We start from the raw sequence: 21689 nt of genomic DNA on the forward strand, positions 1-21689 counted from the left end.
CTCTGGCTAGAAATTCCAGTACTATGTTGAATAGGAGTGCAGAGAGTGGACACCCTGTCTTGTTCCTGATTTTAAGGGGAATGGTTTCAGTGTTTCACGATTAAGTATGGTGTTGGCTGTAGGTTTGTCATATGCAGCCTTTACAATGTTGAGGTACATTCCTTCTATTCCTAGTTTTCTTAGAGCTTTTATTGTGAAGTGGTGTTGGATCTTGTCAAAGGCTTTTTCTGCATCTATTGAGATGATCAAGTGGTTTTTGTCTTTGCTTCTATTGATGTGCAGTATTACATTTATAGATTTGCGTATGTTGAACCACCCCTGCATCCCTGGGATGAAGCCAACTTGGTTGTGGTGAACGATCTTTCTGATGTGTTGTTGGATTCGGTTTGCCATTATTTTATAGAGGATTTTTGCATCGATATTCATTAAGGAAATTGGCCTGTAGTTCTTTTTGGAAGTGTCTTTGTCTGGTTTTGGAATGAGAGTAATATTGGCTTCATAAAATGAGTTAGGAGGTGTTCCTTCCCTTTTTATTTCATGGAACATTTTATGGAGGGTTGGTATTAGTTCTTCTTTAAATGTCTGAGAGAATTCAGCAGTGAATCCGTCAGGTCCTGGATTTTTCTTTTTTGAGAGGCTGTTGATGGCAGCTTCAATTTATTTTTTGTTATACATCTATTCAGGTGATTAATATCCTCTTGGTTCAGTTTTGGTGGTTGTAAGTTTCTAGAAATCTGTCCATTTCTTCAAGATTTTCAAATTTAATAGAGTATAGGCTCTCACAGTAGTCACTGATGATTTCCTGTATTTCCGTGGTGTTTGTTGTTATCTCTCCTTTTGAATTTCTGAGTTTACTGATTTGGGTTTTTCCTCTCCTCATTTTAGTCAGGTTTGACAGAGGTTTGTCAATCTTATTTATTTTTTCAAAGAACCAGATTTTTGTTTCATTGATTCTTTGTATGTTTTTTTTTTGTTTGTTTTTATTTCATTGATTTCAACCCTTATCTTAATTATTTCTTTCCTTCTGCTTGTTTTGGGATTTTCTTGTTCTTTTTTTTTCTAGAAGTTTGAGCTGCAGTGTTAGGTCATTGATTTGAGACCTTTCTGTCCTTTTGCTATATGCACTCATGCCTATAAACTTTCCTCTTAGGACTGCCTTTCCTGTATCCCATAGGTTCCGGTAGGTTGTGTTTTCATTTTCATTAACTTCCAGGAACCTTTTAATTTCCTCTTTTATTTCATCAGTGGCCCAATGTTGTTGAGTTATGTGTTGTTCAGCTTCCAATTGTTTGTGTGTTTTTTACTGCTTTTTTTGTTGTTGATTTCTAGTTTTAATGCATTGTGGTCAGAATGCATGGGATTATTTCTATTTTCTTATATTTGCTGAGGCTTGCTTTGTGCCCTAAGATATGATCAGTTTTGGGAAAGGTTCCATGGGATGCTGAGAAGAATGTGTATTGTGCAGAAGTTGGATGAAATATTCTGTAGACATCAGCTAGGTCTATTTGATCTATGGTATGATTTAGTTCTAGGATTTCTTTATGATTTTTTGTTTGGATGACCTATCTATTGGTGATAGGGGGGTACTAAGGTCTCCCACTACCACTGCGTTGTAGTCTCTATATGCTTTTATGTCCTTCAGAGTATGATTGATGAAATTGGGTGCATTGACGTTGGGTGCATATAGGTTGATAACTGTTATTTACTTTTGGTGTATTTCCCCTTTTATTAGTATGGAGTGTCCTTCTTTATCTCATTTGATCAAAGTAGGTTTGAAGTCTACTTTGTCCAAGATAAGTATTGCTACCCCTGCCTGTTTTTGGGCACCATCAGCTTGGTAAATCTTCTTCCAGCCTTTCACTGTCAACCAGTGCTTGTTTCTGTCAATGAGATGGGTCTCCTGTAGGCAGCAGATTGTTGGATCTTCCTTTTTAATCCCGTTTGCCAATCGGTGTCTTTTGATGGGGGAATTTAGTCCATTAACATTCAGTGTTAGTATTGATAGGTACATGGTGATCGCTGTCATGTAGTTGTCTCTGTTGATTAAGGGTTTGATTGTATGCAGCTCAATCAGTGTTACTCTCTACTTTCTTGCCTTTTCTTCTCCTGTGGTTTGGTGCTGCCTGTACTTTCGTGGTTTTGTTTACTTTCATATTCTGTGTGCAGAATTCCTTGGAGAATCTTTTGTAGTGGTGGCTTGGTGGTCATATATTATTTTAGTTTGTTCTTATCATGGAAGACTTTTATTGTTCTGTCTATTTTGAATGAGAGTTTTGCTGGGTAGAGTATCCTAGGATTGAAGTTATTTTCATTCAGTGCTTGGAAGACCTCACTCCATGCTCTTCTTGCTTTTAATGTTTCTGTTGAGAAGTCTGCTGTGATTCTGATGGGTTTACCTTTGTATGTTATTTGTTTTTACTCTCTTACAGCCTTCAATGTTCTTTCTGTAGTCTCTGTACTTGTTTTTTTAATGATAATATGTTGTAAGGTAGTTCTATTTTGGTCAGGTCTGTTCGGTGTTCTGGAGGCCTCCTGTACCTGAATGGGCATTGTTTTCTCTAGATTTGGGAAGTTTTCTGCTATTATTTTGTTGAATATATTATGTATTCCTTTTGCTTGCACCTCTTCTCCTTCTTCAATGCCCATGATTCTCAGGTTTGGTCTTTTGATGCAGTCAGTGAGTTCTTGCATTTTCTTTTCACAGGTTTTGAGTTGTTTGACATAGTTCTTCAGTTTTTCCTTTAATTGCCATTTCATCTTCAAGTTTTGAGACTCTGTCTTCTGTTTATTCTGTTCTGCTGGAATGCCCTTCCATTGTGTTTTCTATTTCTGTTTCATTCTTTTTTCTGAGGTTTTCCATATCATGCGTTACTTCCTCTTTAATATTGTCAATTTTTGCCCTTAATTTGTTTCTCTCTCTGTTTATGGTGGTCTCAGTTTCAGTTTGGTGTTTATTTAGGGCTTCTATGATTTCATTTATTTGTTTCTGGGTTTTCTCATATTCTTTGTTTTTTTTTTTTTTTTTTTGTCTTGGAATTTGTTGTGTGCCTCCTGTACATTTTGGTTGACCATGTCTAGTAGCATCTCTTTTAAATTCCCATTAATTACTTGTAGGATTTCTTCTTTCAGAATGTTCTTGGGGGCTTTTTGGGTTTCTTGGTATAGTTTATCTTTGTTTTGTTGGAGTCTGGATCTGGGTATCCGTTTTCTTCATTTTGCTCTAAATCCTGTACTACTTTATTTTGGGGCGGGGAGAATGGTTTCCTTCCCTTTTTCTTCTTCCCATATTTCCACTAGGTACTGATTCTGTCCCTGGACTATGTGTTATTTAGTATTAGCTGGGTAACAATATTAATACTAACAAAACCAAGAAAGAAGAATAAAAAAGAGAGAGAGAGATGGAAAGATGAAAGGAATAGAGAAGAGAGGAAAAGAAAAAAGAAAGAAACAAAAAATGGGAGAGATGGTAGATGATCAAACAGCAAACCAGGCAACAAATCCCTTAAAGAAGGGGTAAAAAAAATCACCAGTTCTGGAACAGTAGAATTGCAGTCTTAGTTGTTCTCATGTTAGTTCTTTAGCCACCAGAACTGTCTGTGTGTGTTTCTTAGGTAGGTTGGGAGCCTTCCTGTGGCAAGTGGCAGGTGGGTTGGGTCCCAGGGGCCTACGGGTGGAGGCCTTAAGCTGAGGTGAAATAGCAGGCTTTTGGAGCGTGGTCCTGGTGTGTCTGAAGGGCGCAGGCTGGCAGAGTGGAGATGCTGTGTGTCTGTGGATCCCCAGCTTGACAGGCCAGGAGGGCCTGGCCCAGTGGAACAGAGATCGTGCGTGTTTGTATCTCTGGTGTGGCAAGCCTTGGGTGCGTGGCCCAGCACAGCAGAGATCGGCAGGCCTGTGCAGGCCTGGAGGGCCCGGCCCAGCAGAACAGAGATCACACATGTGTGTATCCCTGGTGTAGCAGGCCTAGCAGGCAAGGCCCAGCGAAACGGAGATTGTGTAGGCCTGTGCAGACCTGAGGGCATGGCCTGGCTGAAATCGCGGATGTCTGTGGATCTCTGGCTTGGCAGGCCTTAAGGGCTCCTCTGGCAGAGATCGTGCGTGTCTGAGGGGTGGAAGTTTTGGGTAGCACAGCCCTGGCGGGGCAAAGGAGTAGGGCCAGAGGATCAGAGATCCCACTGTGTGCGGAGCATTGGCTCTGTGGGCCTATGGGGCGGGGCTTGGCATGCAGCCGGGGTAATCTTTTAGTATATGGTAGCGTGGAGAGGCCTCCCACGAGCTAGGGGTTCAGAGTGCTGATGTTTCAGCTCTCCCTGGTCTTTTATCTCAGTCAAGCGTGTCTCCAGCTTCTCCTCAAAGTCTGTGGATCATGGAAGTCAGAAGGTCTGTGGCTGTATTCCGGTTGCCGTCTTGGATCATCCTCCTCCTTGACTGACCTTTATTGGCCAACTTCTCTCTCATTTCTGGTTTTGTGCTCTTACAATTTGTTCTGCCAAGAATGACTTTGTGTTTGTGCTTTTTTGTCATTCTGCATTGAACCTTTTGGATAGATTCTTAGAATATGGATTGCTGGATCCAAGAGAAAATACCCTTGTCCCATGAAATAGATTATTTGAAACAGAAAGCATCTGGAAATGTGGCATCAAGAAGTAAACTTTGTTCTTATCACATCATTCCTTTAATTCCACTAACTTCTTGGTGTTTTATTTTTTTCTAGTGTAATATTGGTGAAGGAATTTCTAACTAAGCCCCAGGAAGATGAACTAGTACAGAAGAGCAAAGAATAACAAAGGGTTAGTTAGAAGATGGGAGTCATCAGTCCTGTATCCCAGATGTCAGGCACACCTATCGACCACAGGACCTTTGGTGAGCACTTTCTGTTTCTTTGTCTCTAGCGTAACACAGAAGTGCACTCAATATAGAAATAGCAGTTAGGGGGTCTTTGAGGCTTTGGGGTCAGAAGAACTGTGATTGGACCCTGAGAATGGTTACTGGCTGGTTGTTTGATCTCAAGCAAGTAATTTGTCTACTGTGTGCCCTATAATTGTTAGCATCTTTTATTATTGTTTATCATTATTATTATTATTCCACCACCCTTGAATGGCAGGAATAAAGGTCGCACTGACAGATAATAACAAAGTCCCATGAATCTTTGATTTTATGACCATTGATAAGAGTGGTTGACATGCTGATGAAAGTATGATTATAGAAACATCATGAACAGACCCAGACATTAATAGGTGACAGGTAAGGCATTTTCAATCAAATGCACCTTTCATGAAATTGACTAGGCCAGCTGACAAAGGGGTTCATTAAAAAGTAAATTTAAATCATATTTTTGCATTGCTGTTTAGTCAGAATGCTTCATCCATGTGTTAACACATAAGTTGAAAACAAAATCCATAATAAAACACTCAGGATACTAAACTGTACATATATTTTATAATAACTATGTGAAATGAACATATAATGCATGTACAATACAAGTATATATGTGCAGGTACAATGTACCCATAAGATGGCATAGGATAATTTATCACATTAATTATAATCCTTAACATGTTATATCATGTTAATTTAATTCATGATGATATTGCTGGGTATTGATATTTTGCCTTTGTACTTGGTCCAGTACTTAATATTTGCAAAGATTAGTATGGATTATATGTATGAGAAAAAAGCTTTATTCCCTAAAACCTTTGCTGGTTAGGAAATATTTCAGATTAAAAGTAAGGACTTTTAAAACCTGTAAAGTTAATCCAGGTTAAGGAAAAAATTTTTCTCCTCCCTTGCTCCCACCTCTTCTTTCTCTCCTACGTATAGTCATTCCCCAGAGTGAGATATTTATCACTGTAATGTATTGACTTATCCTTTTATTTTGTATGATGGCTTCTCTAAACAAAATGTGCTGTTGTTTTTCACATTTCACTACATACAAGCACACCCATAAACAAAGTAGGTGTTCTTATTCTCCAACTGGCTAATTTAGCATTTCATAATTGTATATGTATACATATATATTTATGTATATGTAGACATACACACATTATAATTCTTGCACTCAAGAGATTGTTGTGAGGGGCTCAAGGGGAAACCTTGATCATGGTCCCAACACGATATTAGGTGCATCGTCTAGAACACCACTCTTTACTTCCTTCCCATCCCAACTTTCTGATCTTGAATAGGGAAGATGTTTCTTAACCTTTTCACTTCTACTTCTGCATTTAACTATTCTTTCCATCTATTCCTCTAGTTTACATTGTGTTGTTCTTCTCTCAGTACTAGGGTTTGAATGCAGGACCTTATGCATGTCTACCACTTGAGGCATACCCCCAGCTTTTCTTTCTTTTTATCTTTTAGTTATTTTTCACAGTCTTGTATTTTTGTCCAGGGTTGGCCTTGGACCACAATTTTCCCAATGTACACCTACCGAGTAGCTGAGGTTACAGGTGTGTAACACCACGCCTGGCTTACATTATGCTTTTTTAAAATTAAAGCTTTCGTATTGAATGTTAAATTCACTAATTTGCATTATTATTCATGTAGGTTTTTAATATTTTGTAATATACTTTAATAACTACACTAGCTATAGATTCTATTGTGTTTAATTATCATTGTATCCATCAAAGTATGCAATTTTAATATATTTCCATTTGCTCTCAAGATTCATTTTAATCTTAGAGTCGGTTTTCACAATGTCCCACACTCACCTAAAAAGTGCATATATTGTTTGATAAGCTTCACAATTCAGTATATATAAGACACCGTTGGAATTATGTTTTGGTCTTCTGTATAGTTATTAAATATTGCTTCACTTGAACATTTTTGGATTGTGACAGGTATGTTCGAATCATCTGTCCTTAGTATATTTCCTCCTGTTTCTACTTGCACCTACTGTAGCTATGGCTCTATCAATATTTTTATGTGATTGAGAATTCAAGTATTAATAGCTCACATTTGTTTATAAATTGTGGCCATTAGGTTTATCAACCATGCTTTTGGTATCTTTCAATCCATTTTAGCCTGAATTCTCTCTTAATTATCAAGATTATTACCCCTGCTTTCTTCCTACAATCAGTATTCCTTCCTTCCTTCGTTCGTTCGTTCCTTCCTTCCTTCCTTCCTTCGTTCCTTCCTTCGTTCCTTCCTTCCTCTCTCTCTGTCTCTGTCTGTCTGTCTGTCTGTCTCTCTCTCTCTCTCTCGCTCTTGCTCTCGCTCTTCTTTCCTGGGAATCAAACCCAGGGCCTTGCTCACGCTAGGCAAGTGCTCAACCACTGAGTCACATCCCCACACTTACCCCTACTTTGTTATGACTGGCAACATCCTGGTATATGTTTACTCATTTAATATTTTTAACCTGTCAATACTTTCTTTTAGGTATATGACTTGAAAGAACATAATTTTGAATTTTGCCTCAATAGGTAGTCTGAAAGTATTGTTATTTTAATAGATAAATTAAGTCCATTTACTTTTATTAATATGATCAAAATCTTTGGTAATTTGTGTTCAGTTCTGATGAATTGTTTTTAAATAAAAAACATACAGTCTTTTACTACATTATATGCTTTATTTATTCCTTTAGTTTAGTAGCAACCAAAATTTGGTTGCTTTGTTCCAATGGTTTCTTTTTTTTTACTAAATGTTTAATTTCACTACTTGGTGTCTTGATATGGAATAAAGTCTTAGTAATGAATACAGAAATAGTCGAATGACATAAACATAATGCACAGAAAGAGAATATTTTTTCCAATTAAACTTTCAAAATACACCTAATTTTCAATAAATGAAAGAATACAAATTAATATACTGGGTTAGGATGCTGAGTGGAAAAGGTAAGTTGTTGAAAATTATATATAACCTGATAATATAGGTAAAGAACATATATGTGTGTATGAATATATATGTGTCTTATAATATATAGAAATGACCTTGTAGTGGTAGCTTAACCTTAGTGAGCCTGACCTTGGTCATCCATAAAATGAACATATCAAGTCTTGTATCTGAGAGCCTTTATGAGTAAAATGAGCAAAACTGCAGAAAGCATGCAATATATAATAGTTTAACAAATATATTATACATATATGAATATAGATAAGAATTCTTCCCTTCATTCTCCCTGCCACAGGAGATTACTTAAACATGAATATCTCACAAAGACCATTTGTACTTGAAGCAATGGGAAAGAAAGTATATACATAATTATATGGCATGTAACCTTTATGTTTATTTTTAAATAACATCTTTGTCTTTTTTCTCCCAGGGTTTTCTTGGTTGATTATTATAGTCTTCAAGCATTAAGAATGGAATAGGTATGCAACCTTTGATGCCACTTGTTTGTAAGTTAGCATACTAAGAATGATGGAAGTTAAGAAGGAAATCATTGCCTTGCTATTTTTTAATTTCCATTTTGACACCTTCCTGTATGTCTCCCAAACATCCATATGCTAAAGACTTGGTTGTCAGCATGTGGTGCTATTGGGTGGTGGTGGGATGCTTAGGAAGTGGGGTCTAATGGAGGAAAATTAGGTCATTGTGAATATGGCCTTGAAGGGAGTGTTGGAACCCTGGCCCCTTCATCCATGTCTCTCTCTCTCTCCCTCCCTCCTTCGCCTCCTCCCTCCCTCCTTGGTTCCATTAGGTGAGTGGCCTCCTCTGCTACATTTTCCTGTTGCCATGATATTCTGTTTCACCACAGGCCCAAAAGTAACTGGGCCAGCCATGGACTAAAACCTTGAACACTGTGAGACAAAATAAACCTTTCTTCCTTTAAGCTGATTTATTTCATGTATTTTTGTCACAGTGACAGAAAGCTGACTAACACACTTCCATTGAAACCCAGAAAGGAGACAGTATAGTCTAATACATCATGAAGATGGGTCTTCTGTACAATAGGAATAAAACTGGAATAACTCATAGAAACAGTGCTTGTTATGAAATACTCAGACAAAAAACTTATAAAACTACTTTAAGATACTTCTGATACTTCTGTATACCCTTAATAAGAAATAAATACATATAGATTTTCAGCTCAGTCATTTTTATTGCATTCCTAATACATTTCTTTAGTGATTTATTACATATGTATATATTGCTACATGAAACATGGACAATTGTGGTGCATGTTTTGTCTAGAAGTACTGGATTATCTGATGGGAAGCAGGATGGAAGAAACATGAGGATAACAAATACACATTCACAGCTCCACACTGGTATCTGCCTCTGTGTTCCCCTTGCCATATGTTGTGTTTTAGAGCAGCTGAAATAGGCACACCCATTTTCTCCACTTATAAGCTGTGGAAAAGTGGCATGTTCTTCAGATACTCCTGGGAACCTTGCCTGAATAAGACTGAGACCCAGCTTTTATCCTGACTTTTCCTCTGGAAGCTGTGGACTGAGTACTGGGTGATTTCACTTAGTCCCTCACTCTCCCTTCCCTGTATCAATCACTGCTAGGATAATTAGGTGGGTGAATAGAGGAACCTAAGGTTTTCTTTGGGAGAGTGTAGGGAGAAGCATGCTGTGAAACCTCAAGACCTTCACTGAAATTCTGGGTAGTGGAGACATCATCTGAGTGCTGAATATAAGGTTCATTTGAGGTGCATTGCTCGCCTTTGCTTTGGGCATCTGTAATTTGTCTGGAGCTGCTCTGTTGGGGCTATCATGTGGATAGAGTCATGAATTTGTTCTGGGAACAACTTATTATCTAATTCCCTTGGCTTACAGATGTTTCCCATTCTAACTCCGAGCCACTTTCCTATTTGTCGGTCTAAGAATACTTATTTATTCATATCGTTGATTTACTTCCAAACACTTTTAGCAACTCTTCACACTGTTCCAAGACACTTCCACTGTAGGTTTAAGAGGGAGAATATGCAAAAGAAAAAAGTAAAACCCCTTAAAATGTATTACTCATAGATAAGCATTACACTGTTTACATTTGGATCATGTTTTCCTGAAATTTTGATGGCAAATATAATTTAAGAAGAGAAATAAGACAATATCCTACTCACTGCTTTATAAACTACTTTTTATGGTAAATATAAAGATCAATTCATTCCAATCAACATAAATATATTTATGAAAAATGGCACTAGCAACAATAATAGTGTGAAAATGGTGATAATTTTTTTTTTCAGTACTGAGGATTGAACCCAGAGTCTACCACTTGACCTGCCCTTTTTGATTTTGAGACAGGGTCTCACTACCTTGTAGCTTGGGCTCACTGAACTTGTGATCCTCCTGCTTCTACCTCCTGTGTGACTGGTACTGCAGGTGTGTACCACCATGCCCAATTAAAATTGTTTTTCTAGGAGACAATTTATTCTAATTGTAACTTGTCAAGGTGCCAACAAAAATGACTAATTTTTCCAACCTGGTGCTTCTCAAGGGAGCTCTAACTTGACTACAGTTTTTTTTATTGTTGTGCTGAGTGGGAGTATATTGTGGAATTTACAAAAATTCTTGGGATTTCTTAGACTCCTCACACTATTTAAGTGCTGAACCTGTCCTTCTTACTACTTTGAACATAAGGGAACAGTGAGGGAGGGCTTGTGAGTGGTAAGTTTTAGATTGAATGCAAGCTGTCTGGTTCCTGAGTAAATACATTCACCCAGTATTTGCTACTCCTGCCACACCTCCAGCCTCCGTAGGCAGAAATTTAAAGTATTAAAATTCTCACAGTGCAACTGGGGGTGTGGTTCAAGTAGTAGAGCACCTGCCTAGCAAGCACAAAGCCCTGAGTTCAAACCTCAGCACTACCACCAAAAAAAAGAGTAACTCAAATTTTTCAGTACAATTAGGAATTTGGGGACAATTTTATCCTGTTACAATTTGAAAGAGGGTCCTTCAATATAATTTCTACCTTCATGAGTCTCAGGAAGTCTGTCTTTCCCGTAGTTTGGGCCAATCATGTTTATGTTTTTCTTCTGTTTTGTTAATTTGTATAATTGCAAGAGTAATGGTGTTGATTTTAGTTAAAAATAGATAACATAGGAAAGGAAATAAATGCCACCCTCAAATAGACCACTGGGCCTTCACTGATACCATGATCCAGTCTTGTGAGACGCTGAGCAGAGAATAGTTTATGCTGCGCCAGACGTCTGAACTACAGATCTGTGTGCTAATGAACGGGTAAGAAAATCAATGCAGAAAAGTCAGTGTAGAAAATCAAGTCAAATCCATACTGAATGCTTATGTAGTGTGTGAGTATGTGTGTGTGTAGAGGATAATCGGAGAAAACATACTACATCATAAGAATGAGTTTTTAGTACATGATAGGACTGAAGGTTATGAATATATTTCTAGTGATATTTGAATGCATTTCCCACATAGTCTAAATTTATGATGGGTACTTGTCAATCAAAGATAAAGCTCAATAGGGACTTATTTATGCTAAATGTTAGACTTCAGATATTTCAGAAGATACAATAAACAATATATGCTATAAAGTTAAACTTTACAGACTGGATGCTCCTGGGTAATTTTTCTGATTGCTTCAGCTTTAGAAGAAACCATTATCTAAAATTTGTTTTTAACATTTTCCTGCTTTACTCCACATTTTACAACTCATGAATATATCCCTAAACAAAACACATGATTGCTTTGTTTATTTTAAGCTCTAATTATGTAGGTAATATATTTGTGTACTACTTATTGTATTTCTCTGTACTGAAAATGGTGTTTCTGAGATAAAGCAACTTTTGGGTTTTGATATTTTAGCCATACTGGCTGAGCATACTTGCACATGTTCTCAGAGTCTGCATTGTGGATTTAATTTGCATGTTGGCAAGTGTCTGGAAAGAAGATGTGCCAAGTTGTCTCTTCCAGCTATGTGAGGAGTTCTCATGACTCAGAATTTCAATTTAAACAGGACACAACATAAATATAAATGCAGTGGTCAGGTTTTCTTGGGAAACTCTAGAATTCTTCCAGGACATTCTGAGGCATGAAAAGGTCCCTTTTCATGTAAATAGGCAATTTATATAGAAATAAGATGGAGAAAAAGTGAAAACCAAGCTTTCTTTCTAAAAAATGAGAACCAAGCTGGCGTATTACATTGGCAAATCATAATGTTGGGAAATACATTATCGTGCAGATCTTCAGAAACTACTGCTCTCAATACTTACGGCAGTATGGTATACACATTAGTAGAGATTATAAATTTTAACTAGCTAGTAAATATTTGTAAATATTTAAAATGTTAAATGATCATTTCTTTGACAAAACATAAACATTTGTCAGAACTCATCCTCCTGACACACTGCAAGGTGGCCCTTACCATCATCACTCATCTGTCTACACTGCTTAGGGCTAAGCCGATCATGTCTCTAGCAGCTCTGTGCCTTCGGGCCTCCTGAATCTGCCCCATCCATCCTTCCATCCAAACAGGAAAGTCTATCTAGTACATGATGGGGCTGGAGGTTATGTATGTATTTAAATTCATTTTCCATATAAATCATGGCTGAGATGAACCATCCACAGATCCAGCCCAAGTTTGATATAAGGCAGTGGTTAGATCCCTGTTCTTAGAAGGATCTGTAGATCTCATTCCTCATCCTTGTGTGGGGGACATCTCCCTTCCTTTCCCTTTTCTTTGTTCTCAGAGTCTCTCTATCCTAAGTTATATAGGATACTTTCCATGAGTTTTAAGTTTTCATAAAGGATAGAAAAACACTGGCTTAAGACCTAGCTTCTGCTTCTAACCCAGCCAAAAACTTCCACTAAGAAGGGGTACTAACCCCAACCCCCTGCTGGAAATGCAAGGAGATAAACATAGGGAGAATAGAGGTGAGCCTTGTCAATAGGATGTGTCCTGACACATTCACTATAGATCTACTACAAGCAACTCACAGTGCCCAGACTGTCAAGTCCTCTCCTTGATGCTGGCAGTGAGCCTGGTAAACATCCTCTCTGCTATCAGCCTCTGTGCTTAAGAGCATGAGCTTTGGAATCACACACATCCATGGAAAGAAGATAACTCACTAGCAGGTTTGTCACGGGTTAAATGCAGACAATAACATGAAGAACCTGGATCTGGGCTCCTCTTAACAGTCTGCTTTATTAAAAAAATTGTTGCCTTTTCTCTGTAGAGCGGGGAACTCCTATGAAACCTTGATCTGCCCTTTCAACCAGGGCCCCTGCACCTCTTCAGAATGACCTCAATGAGCCTCTTCTAAACACTCACCAGGAATTCCCTTGGTGGAAACAGGGCTTCTACATCAATGGCCAATAAAATCATTATGTAATAATATTGGCCTCAGTAAATGGACCCACCCACAGTGTATATGAAAGTCTGTTTCCTTATTTTGGCAGTACTGGGGTTTGAACTCAGGGCCTCACACTTGCTAGGCAGGCGCTCTACCACTTGAGCCACTGCCAGCCCATATGCTCCTTTTTAATTGCACCAACACTAGATAGTGTCTTTTTTGCTAATGTGATCTACTTTTATCAAGACCTGCCCCATTGTGTCATCTCACATAATTATTAAACTTACATATTCAGAGACTTCTCTGCTAGGGTTATCAGATTTAGCAAATAAAAATAAAGAATATTGCATAAACAAAATAATACTGCATGCCACATCCAGAGAAATGGAATTGATAATGTGTGTTCTTAAACAGAGAATTAATTTATTTTCAGGAATTGGCTAACATGATTATGGAGACTGGAAGTCCAATATCTGCTGGATGGGCCAGCAGACTGGAGACTAGGGATGATCCATTGCTGCAGTTCAAGTCTGAAGGCTGTTTGCTATCCAAATTTCTTCTTACTCCAAGGTGAGTCCCACCCACATCATAGAGGGTAATCTGCTTTACTCAAAGTCCACTGATTTAAATATTAATCCCTTCCAAAAAACACCCTTACAGGGACATGGAGAATAATGTTGATGAGATATCTACATATCCAGAATAACACTGATGAGATATCTGGACAATGTGGCACAGTCAAGTTGTCACAGAAAATTAACTATCCCACTAACACTAAAAAAAAATTCTTTGGGGTTGGCAGAGTGGCTCAAGCGGTAAGAGTGCATGAGGTACTGCATTTAAACCCTATTACCACCAAAAAATATTCTTTGTAGCAACATATGGCTGCACAGCCTGTAGTTCCAACTATTCTAGAGGCTGAGGCAGGAGGATTGCTTGAGTCCAGAAATTTGAGGCCAACCCAAGCAACACAGAAATACCCCACCTCAAAAAGAAAGTTTTGATTGTTCTTATGGAATCCAAATTTGACTGGGTGCTCTCCATTTGATCTGGCATCTCTACATAGGAAATGCTCTGTGGAGGACCAAGGTGCTCCAGGGAACAGAGTTACTGACCTCCCAGGAGACTCAAGCGCCAGTTGTCATCCACGTGAGGGAACTCTCGGGATATCCCAGATAAGTGGGTTCTCCAGATGATGGGAGCGCCAGGTGACATATGGAGCACAAAACACCCAGATAAGCCCATTTAGCACACACACTGCTAAGAGATAATAAATGGCTATTGTTTTAGGGGAGTGTACTGTTGAGCAGAAATAACTACTTAAAATATTATGGTTTGGGTGACATTCCTTCTTTTTCTGTGGTCTTATCACTGGATAAGACAGAGATTCTCTTATACTTGAGGAGGGGGCTTTTATAATTTTGAGTATAGTGCATGTGTTTTGGTTTATTTATGGGTATACATTTCTGAACATCCCATCAACTTCTTGAAGAGACTGCTCAAGGAAATTTTGATAATGTAAAATTTTTTACCCACTATTAAAATTTAGAAGCTATTTCCAATCTCCTTCTATAAGATGAATCTTCACTGAAGTCACTCATCTTAAAGAATTGAGAGGGGTTTTTGTTTTGTTTTTACCATCAACTGCTCCTGAGCCATATGGAATGCCATATCTTCAATAAGTTGCTCAATAAGCATGCAGTCAGGACAAGGGTATTTATTTGCTTTGAGACGGTTTCTGAAAGAACTTGTTCTTAACACTGTCTCTTAGTTCTTGGCAAGGAAGTCACTTTTTCATGGCACATAAACACACGTAGCTACCAGTACGCAGCAAATAGCTATACATGATAGTCCTTGGTCTCTGTGACCATCCCAGTGCAGTACTGATGGGTAAGTAAGTCTGTCCAATTCTGGGAACCATTAATAGGAATCTCACTTGATAGCAAATCTAAGTCATGTTTTCCCATGTCATTTTTTCTTTGTAGTACCAAGGCAAATGGCGTCACACATGCTATGCAAGCTCTGTACCACTGAGATACCTCCCAGCCCCTTCCTCTTTACAAGGAACAAAGTCAATGTAATGTTCTTATTTTTTGGTTCCAACTATTAACTGATATACAGCTCAGATTTGGAGCAACAGGGTATTTGGGGGCTCCTTAAAGACACAAGCATTTTGAAGTAAAAGCATAAAAACACAAAGAGATGAGCTGTGGAGCCATTTAAGATCCACCTCTGTTGGGTAGAGCAGAGTAAGTGCCCCTGTAATGCAGCTTACTACCAAGAGTTTTGAAGGGAGAGAGTCTGAGGTGTGCGGTCCCTATTTCTCCTTCTAAATTGATTGCCACTCCTGAAATAAAGGAATGGGTGTGTAGAAAGGGAGATGTGTTTTTGTCATGGATGTTCCTCCACATGGAAGAAAATACCTGGAATGAAGGATAAGAATTCCTCAGTATAGGACCTGGATATGAATCAACACAGCTACGCCCACCTTATTTTTCACAAAGGTGCCAAAAATATACGATGGTGAAAAGACAGCCTCTTCAACATATGTTGCTGGGAAAAGTGGTTACCTGCCTACAGAAAACTGAAACTAGATCCATGCCTGTTACCCTGTACCAGTACCAACTCAAAGTGGATTAAGGACCTTGATATCAGACCCGAAATCTTGCAGTTAGTACAGGAAAGAGCAGAGAATTCTCTGGAAGCAATAGGTAAGGACTTCCTCAGTAGAACTCCAGCAGCCCAGCAACTAAAAGAAAGGATTGACAAATGGGACTGCATGAAATTAAAAGGCTTCTGCACAACAAAAGACATGGTCTCTAAATTGAAGAGACCACCCACAGAGTGGGGAAAATATTTGCTAGCTATACATCAGGCAAAGGATTGATAACCAGGGATATACCTAAAGGAATGCGACTCAGGTTGCTCCAGAGGCACCTGCACACCCATGTTTATTGCAGCGCTATTCCCAATATCCAGACTATGAAAACAGCCAAGATGCCCTACTGCTGACAAATGCATTAAGAAAATGTGGTATTTATACAGAATGGAATTTTATTCAGCCACAAAGAAGAATGAAATTTTGTCATTCTCAAGTAAATGGATGGAACTGGAGAACATCATTTAAGTGAAGTTAGTCAGGCTCAGAAGGCTAAAAATTGCATGTTCTCCTTCATATGCAGATTAGAGACCTGAAACAAATGAAGTAATATTGGACATGGGTCACACACCAAGGGGAGAACATGCCCAGGAGGAATAGGGAAAGGGAAGGAAATCTAAAACTTGAATATGGTTGATGTGTTTACTGTAGAGGAGTGAATATAGTAATCTTAAACTGGCAGAGGCCACTATGCGAAGGGGACCAGGAAGTAGTGAAGAGGTCAGGTAGAGATGAATCAGTTCGGGTTGTAATACACAAGTGCATGGAAACAACGCTAGGAGTCTCTCTGTATAGCTATCCTTATCTCAAACTAGCAAAAACGTTACTACATATTTCTCTTATGTTTCTCTTCAACAAAATCGGAGAACAAGAGGGAGGAACAGGTTCTACCCAGAAGGGGGCAGGGGGAAGGGAGTGTTTGTGTGAGGGGCGGCATTGTATGGCAGCCCAAACAGCGTATACACATGTGAGTAAATGTAAAAACGATAAAATAAAAAAAAATTCCTCAGTATAAACCAATGTGTGGTTGAACTGACTAGGTTTATGCCCACTAAATTACTATGTTGTTCTAGGCCCACCTTCCTAAAATAACTGTGAATGTCCTTAAGTGACATTTTTTTGGTGTTCGTAGATCATCGAGTCGGGTGATTGTGGACAGTCTCTTAGTTTTCTGCCACAGCTGTTTAACTGCATAGTGTGTTGTGTATCTTACGTGTTCCCCCTCAGAGGCTAGCCCATCTCCAAGAGCCTCAGGCGACACCCTGGGTCTCTGTGTACTGATAATTCTCCTGCTCCTTCACTGATACTACTCCCCTAAGGTCCCGTTTATGGTGAATAAAAATTCCCTTCCCGAGAACAGATTTTTTGTTCCAACAACCTGGACAGAGTTCTGCCAATTGCCTGTGTCCCCGCGGAGATTCTCTAATGCATATGCTTTCTCAGGTGTTCTGAAGGGTGAGGGTGTTTTGTCAGAGAAAGCAAAGGTACAGAAGGGAGGGCTGTGCTGAGACATTTCCAATCTGTGGAATAGTGTGCAGTGCGGTTGCCATAGAAACCTGACGTCATCATGGGGACCATGGCGTCCCCTCCTGGACTCGCTTACTTACGCTTTTCAGATGAAGTTTACAGGGTAAAGACATTCTGCTTTGCGAGAAAGGTGAGGGGAGTCAAGGCCAGGGCTGTGCGGAGGCATTTCCGGCGGGAAGGACAAGTCTGCGCATCACGGTTGCCATAGAAACCTGACGTCATCACAGCGACCCTGGCGACCTTGACGACTTTGTAATGGAGACCTGCGTGAACTGGTTGGAACAGAGCAGGCTCCCGCCTCCAGCTGTGTGCAGCAGGCTGAGGGTGTGGGTGCCCGCGGTGGGGGGTAATGAACCCCCCGGGGGGTGGAGAGACGCAGGGATCACAGACCCAGGTCGGCTCCTTCCCGTTTTGGGACTCGGTGCCGGGATGTGTCGTGAGAGAGAGATGTGGGACCCTCCTGGGCCCAGGGAGGGTGGTGTCCTGGAGCTGCTTTCCATGTACAGGTGGGGTGTGGGAGGGTAAGACAGGGAGGGACTCTCTGAGCCCAGCTTCCCCCTGTGTGACGTGGGGGTGAGAGCGCTCACCCTCAGCATCGCTGGGACCTTCAGTGATAACACCTGCTTAAACAGTAGTCAGTGATTCCATGTATCCCTCCCATGTGTGTTGAAATAGGCATTCTTCCATGATGCCAACTTTTTAATTCCTTTTATAGTGATTCCCATGTACCTTCATTCTCCTTTTAAGAATGTTGATGGGCCATTATTAAAGAAGTGGGGCAGGGTGGGGGCGCAAGGCAGGAGTGTTAGCACATGCCTCTCTAATCCCAGCTATTCTGGAGGCAGAGATCAGGAGCATCTCAGTTCAGTGTCAGCAGAGGTAAAAAGTTGTAGAGAACCATTTCTAAACAAAGAAGCTGAATAGTGGTGCATACCTGTAATCTCAACTACATAGGAGGAATAGGAGAGAGGATCATGGTGTGAGACCAGCCTGGGCAAAAAGCCTGAGACCCTATCTGAAAAGTAGCTCAATGTGAAAGAACTGAGGGCATGGCTCAAGTGGTAGAGCATGTGTTGTTTGCCTAGCAAACACAAGGACCTGAGTTCAAACCCCAGTGTGGATCCTGTTGCATTGGTATTGTACTGGAAACTTTTCATCTTGAAAAGTTAATGGGTGAGTTTGTTATTTTGACCATCACAAGTGTTTTACCCCTTTTACTCAATTATACACTGATATTCATCACGTCCAGTCACTAATCACATTATTCATTCTTACACCAGTAATTCATCTTTGTCGTCTCATTTTGCTACTTATTTTCTACTATCCATTTCGTGCTCTTTTCCTACTGCTCTTATTTGATTGCTGAATTTACAAATGCAAAAGCCCCAGAGCACAATGAAATAATATGTACTACTCAAGGAAGCTTTCTGATATCTTGCCCTGTCCCCATTTTCCCCTTGAGCAAGTGTAGCCACGTCAAAGGTGATAATCCATGAGAGCGTCTCTCCTGGGAGGGTGTTATATCCCATTTTTGACTCACTGAAGAAATCTTTTGAATTTTTTAGTTTATTCAGCTTTTGTCTGATTGTTTGACTTAGACTGAAATCCTTTAAAGTTTTCCAAATAATTAACAAAGGGTTATTTACAACTATTTTTTAAAAGTCCAAATGAACAGTTAACAAAATGACCAAATATGTGTCATATATGACATACCTCTGGACAGTTCTATCCCACACATCTCAGAGAATCACAGTGAGAAGGATAAGCGTCATTATTACAAAAAAATAATTATGACCTGACTGATCCTTAATAAATGGTGACTTAGGAGTAAAAGTGATAAAGAATCATGTTGCATATTAAATACAGAACAATTCGATGAAACACATTATTTTCCCTGGAACAAGTAATAACACATAATATGTTAAGACAGAAGTGACAATGTGGTATTTGTAAGGAATTAAGAAGGGCAGGACACCCCTACCCCCAACCTGGAGCTGTGTACCACTGCCAGTGCTATAGGTCTTTTAGGACAAGTGGTGGCTCTGAAAAGAGCCTTTGGGTTTTTGGATGCTCAAGGCATCCAGAGGTGGCTCGCTTTCCCTGGGTGAACCTGGTGGCCTAGTGCACTGCGTTATTGCTGACCTCCCTGGGCAGCAGGAGGTGCACGGCCTTCTGGATATCCGAGGCGGTGATGGTTGAGTGGTTGGCTTGGCAGGACAGGTGGCCCGCCTCGCTGGCAATGCCATCCAAAATGTCATGAACGCAGGAATCCATGATGCCCATGGTCTCCTGGGACAAGGTGAGACCCCGTTGACACATTTTTAGCACCCAGGGGAAATAGGCTTCCAAGCTGTCACCACACCCGGGGTGATGGTGGGGGTGGTGGTGCCTTGGCTTCTCCTGTGTCTGGGACGTGGAGTTGGTCTCCTCGGTCTCTTGAGGAACAAGGTCCTCCTCAGAAAGCATCTCAGTGGTTGTTTCTGCAGACTTGTCTAAGCTCTGCTTAGCCATCGCTCAGGCAGTTGCCAGTAGCTGTGAAGAACAGACAATGGCGTCTTCTATTAACAGAACGGCCGGACTGTTAATATCCGTTGCTTTGTCCTAAATCATGTACCAACTTGTCCTCTGATTGGATGGCATGCTCTGCAGGGAGCCTTTCAGTGAGTCACTTGCATCCTGTCGGTGTGATTGGATAATCTGCTTGGCATCCCATTGGCAATCATCATGGGTGTTTTGAGCCCTAGAACCAACCTGTTGGCTGTACCAGGGAAGAAAAAGATGCCGCAGAGAGCAAAAGGTCATTGGACCCCATCAGCTGAACAATGCCACAGCACAAGCATTTTGAAAAGATGCACTGAAATTTCCTAAAAGTTTCAGTTCTGGCTCTTGAGAGGGTCTGACATCAAGGAACCAAGCGTCTAATCCCAGAAAAGTGACTCTAATCATGTTGTGGACATTTCTAGATCAAGCCCGAATTTATTGTTGTACTGGATTGAGCCACCCTGGCATGAGCAGGAAGTCCCTGACCTGGCCAGTACATGGCTCCTGGGAATCAAAGGATCTTGTTGTCCAGCTCCTGTTTCCAGTTAAACGCTCTCAGTTTACCAGGAAAAGGAAAAATTCCAAAACCACAATGTCCAACCAGAGAACAGAAACAAAAGAGGCTATTTTTGTTTTTAAAATTTTAAATTAAAAAAAATTGTACAGTTATTTTTTATTTGCATATAATAGTTGTACATGGTGGATATATTGTGACATTTACATATGTGCTTACAATATATCTTAATTAGATTCACTTCCTCCATCATTCTCTCTCATCTCCTCTCCCCACTTCTTAGAACCATTTCAACAAGTTTCATTGATGTATTTTTGTACATGACTACAAAATACATCCACTATATTCAACCTTCTTCACCCTTTCCTTATGTCCTCCCCGCTCCCCTACCGCCCTTGGACAGGACCTATTTTACCTTCCTGTCCTTCATATTTTAAGTGTATATTTATTGTTCAAGGGGGCTTCACCTTGGTATTCCAGACATGTATATATGGTGCTTTAATCAGATTAATCCCCCTATTACTTATCCTTTCTCTATCACCCTGCACCCCTGTTGTTCAACAGCTTACAGTGCATTATGCTATCTTCATACATGGATGCACTGCATTTCAATATTATTCACTCTCATTCTCTTTTCCTCTCTTGTTTCCCCATAGTCCCCTCAGACAGACCCACTAATATAATTATGTACTCTCTCTCTATTATATATAATATATTATATTATGTAATAGTGTATGTTATGTATTATATATTGTATATAAGGTAATGTATTTTTATGTGAACATCTACCTTATGGGTCTAGCTTCCACATATGAGGCAAAACATGCTACCTTTGTCTTTCTGTGCCTAGCTTGCTTATTTTGCTTAACATGATGCTCTCCAATTCTATCCACTTAACTGCAAACAACATAATTTCATTCTGCTTTATGACTATATAATACTCCATTCTGTATATATACCACATTTCCTTTATCCATTCATTAGTTGTAGGGCATTGGGGTTGTTTCCAAAACTTAGCTATTGTGAATAGTGCTACAATAAACATGGGTGTGCAAGTAACTCTGTTGTATCCTGGCTTACATTCCTTCAGGTATATGCCCAGGAGTGGTAATGCTAAAGCTAATTTTAGTTTTTAAAAGAACCTCCATTCTGCTTTCCATAGTGTTTGCACTAATTTCCACTCCCACCCACAGTGTATAATAGGTCTTTCCCCCAACCCCTCGCATCCTTGACAGCATTTGTTGTTGTG

General features: G+C 39.7%; 2 protein-coding genes and 1 long non-coding RNA gene across 3 annotated transcripts in view; 2 read left to right on the top strand and 1 right to left on the bottom strand.

Moving 5' to 3' along the window:
- LOC109675574 (protein BEX1) overlaps positions 1-21689 on the top strand; it is a 228079-nt gene that overhangs the window by 5635 nt on the left and 200755 nt on the right. The gene's annotated exons all lie outside the window — the stretch shown is intronic.
- On the top strand, positions 9879-14582 carry LOC141419631 (uncharacterized). Its single transcript, XR_012444255.1, has 3 exons — positions 9879-11124; positions 13633-13769; positions 14266-14582. It is a non-coding gene; the product is annotated as an uncharacterized lncRNA (long non-coding RNA).
- On the bottom strand, positions 19504-19896 carry LOC109679009 (histone H2B type W-T-like). The gene has a single exon (XM_020154354.2). It carries the CDS (start codon positions 19894-19896, stop codon positions 19504-19506), a length of 393 nt encoding a protein of 130 aa, XP_020009943.2.

This window comes from Castor canadensis, chromosome X (genome assembly GCF_047511655.1).
Source record: "Castor canadensis chromosome X, mCasCan1.hap1v2, whole genome shotgun sequence".
NCBI classification, from domain to species: domain Eukaryota; kingdom Metazoa; phylum Chordata; class Mammalia; order Rodentia; family Castoridae; genus Castor; species Castor canadensis.

Coding starts and splice junctions, on each gene's coding strand:
- LOC109679009 (XM_020154354.2), bottom strand. CDS start 19,896: ATGGCTAAGCAGAGCTTAGACAAGTCTGCAGAAACAACCACTGAGATG.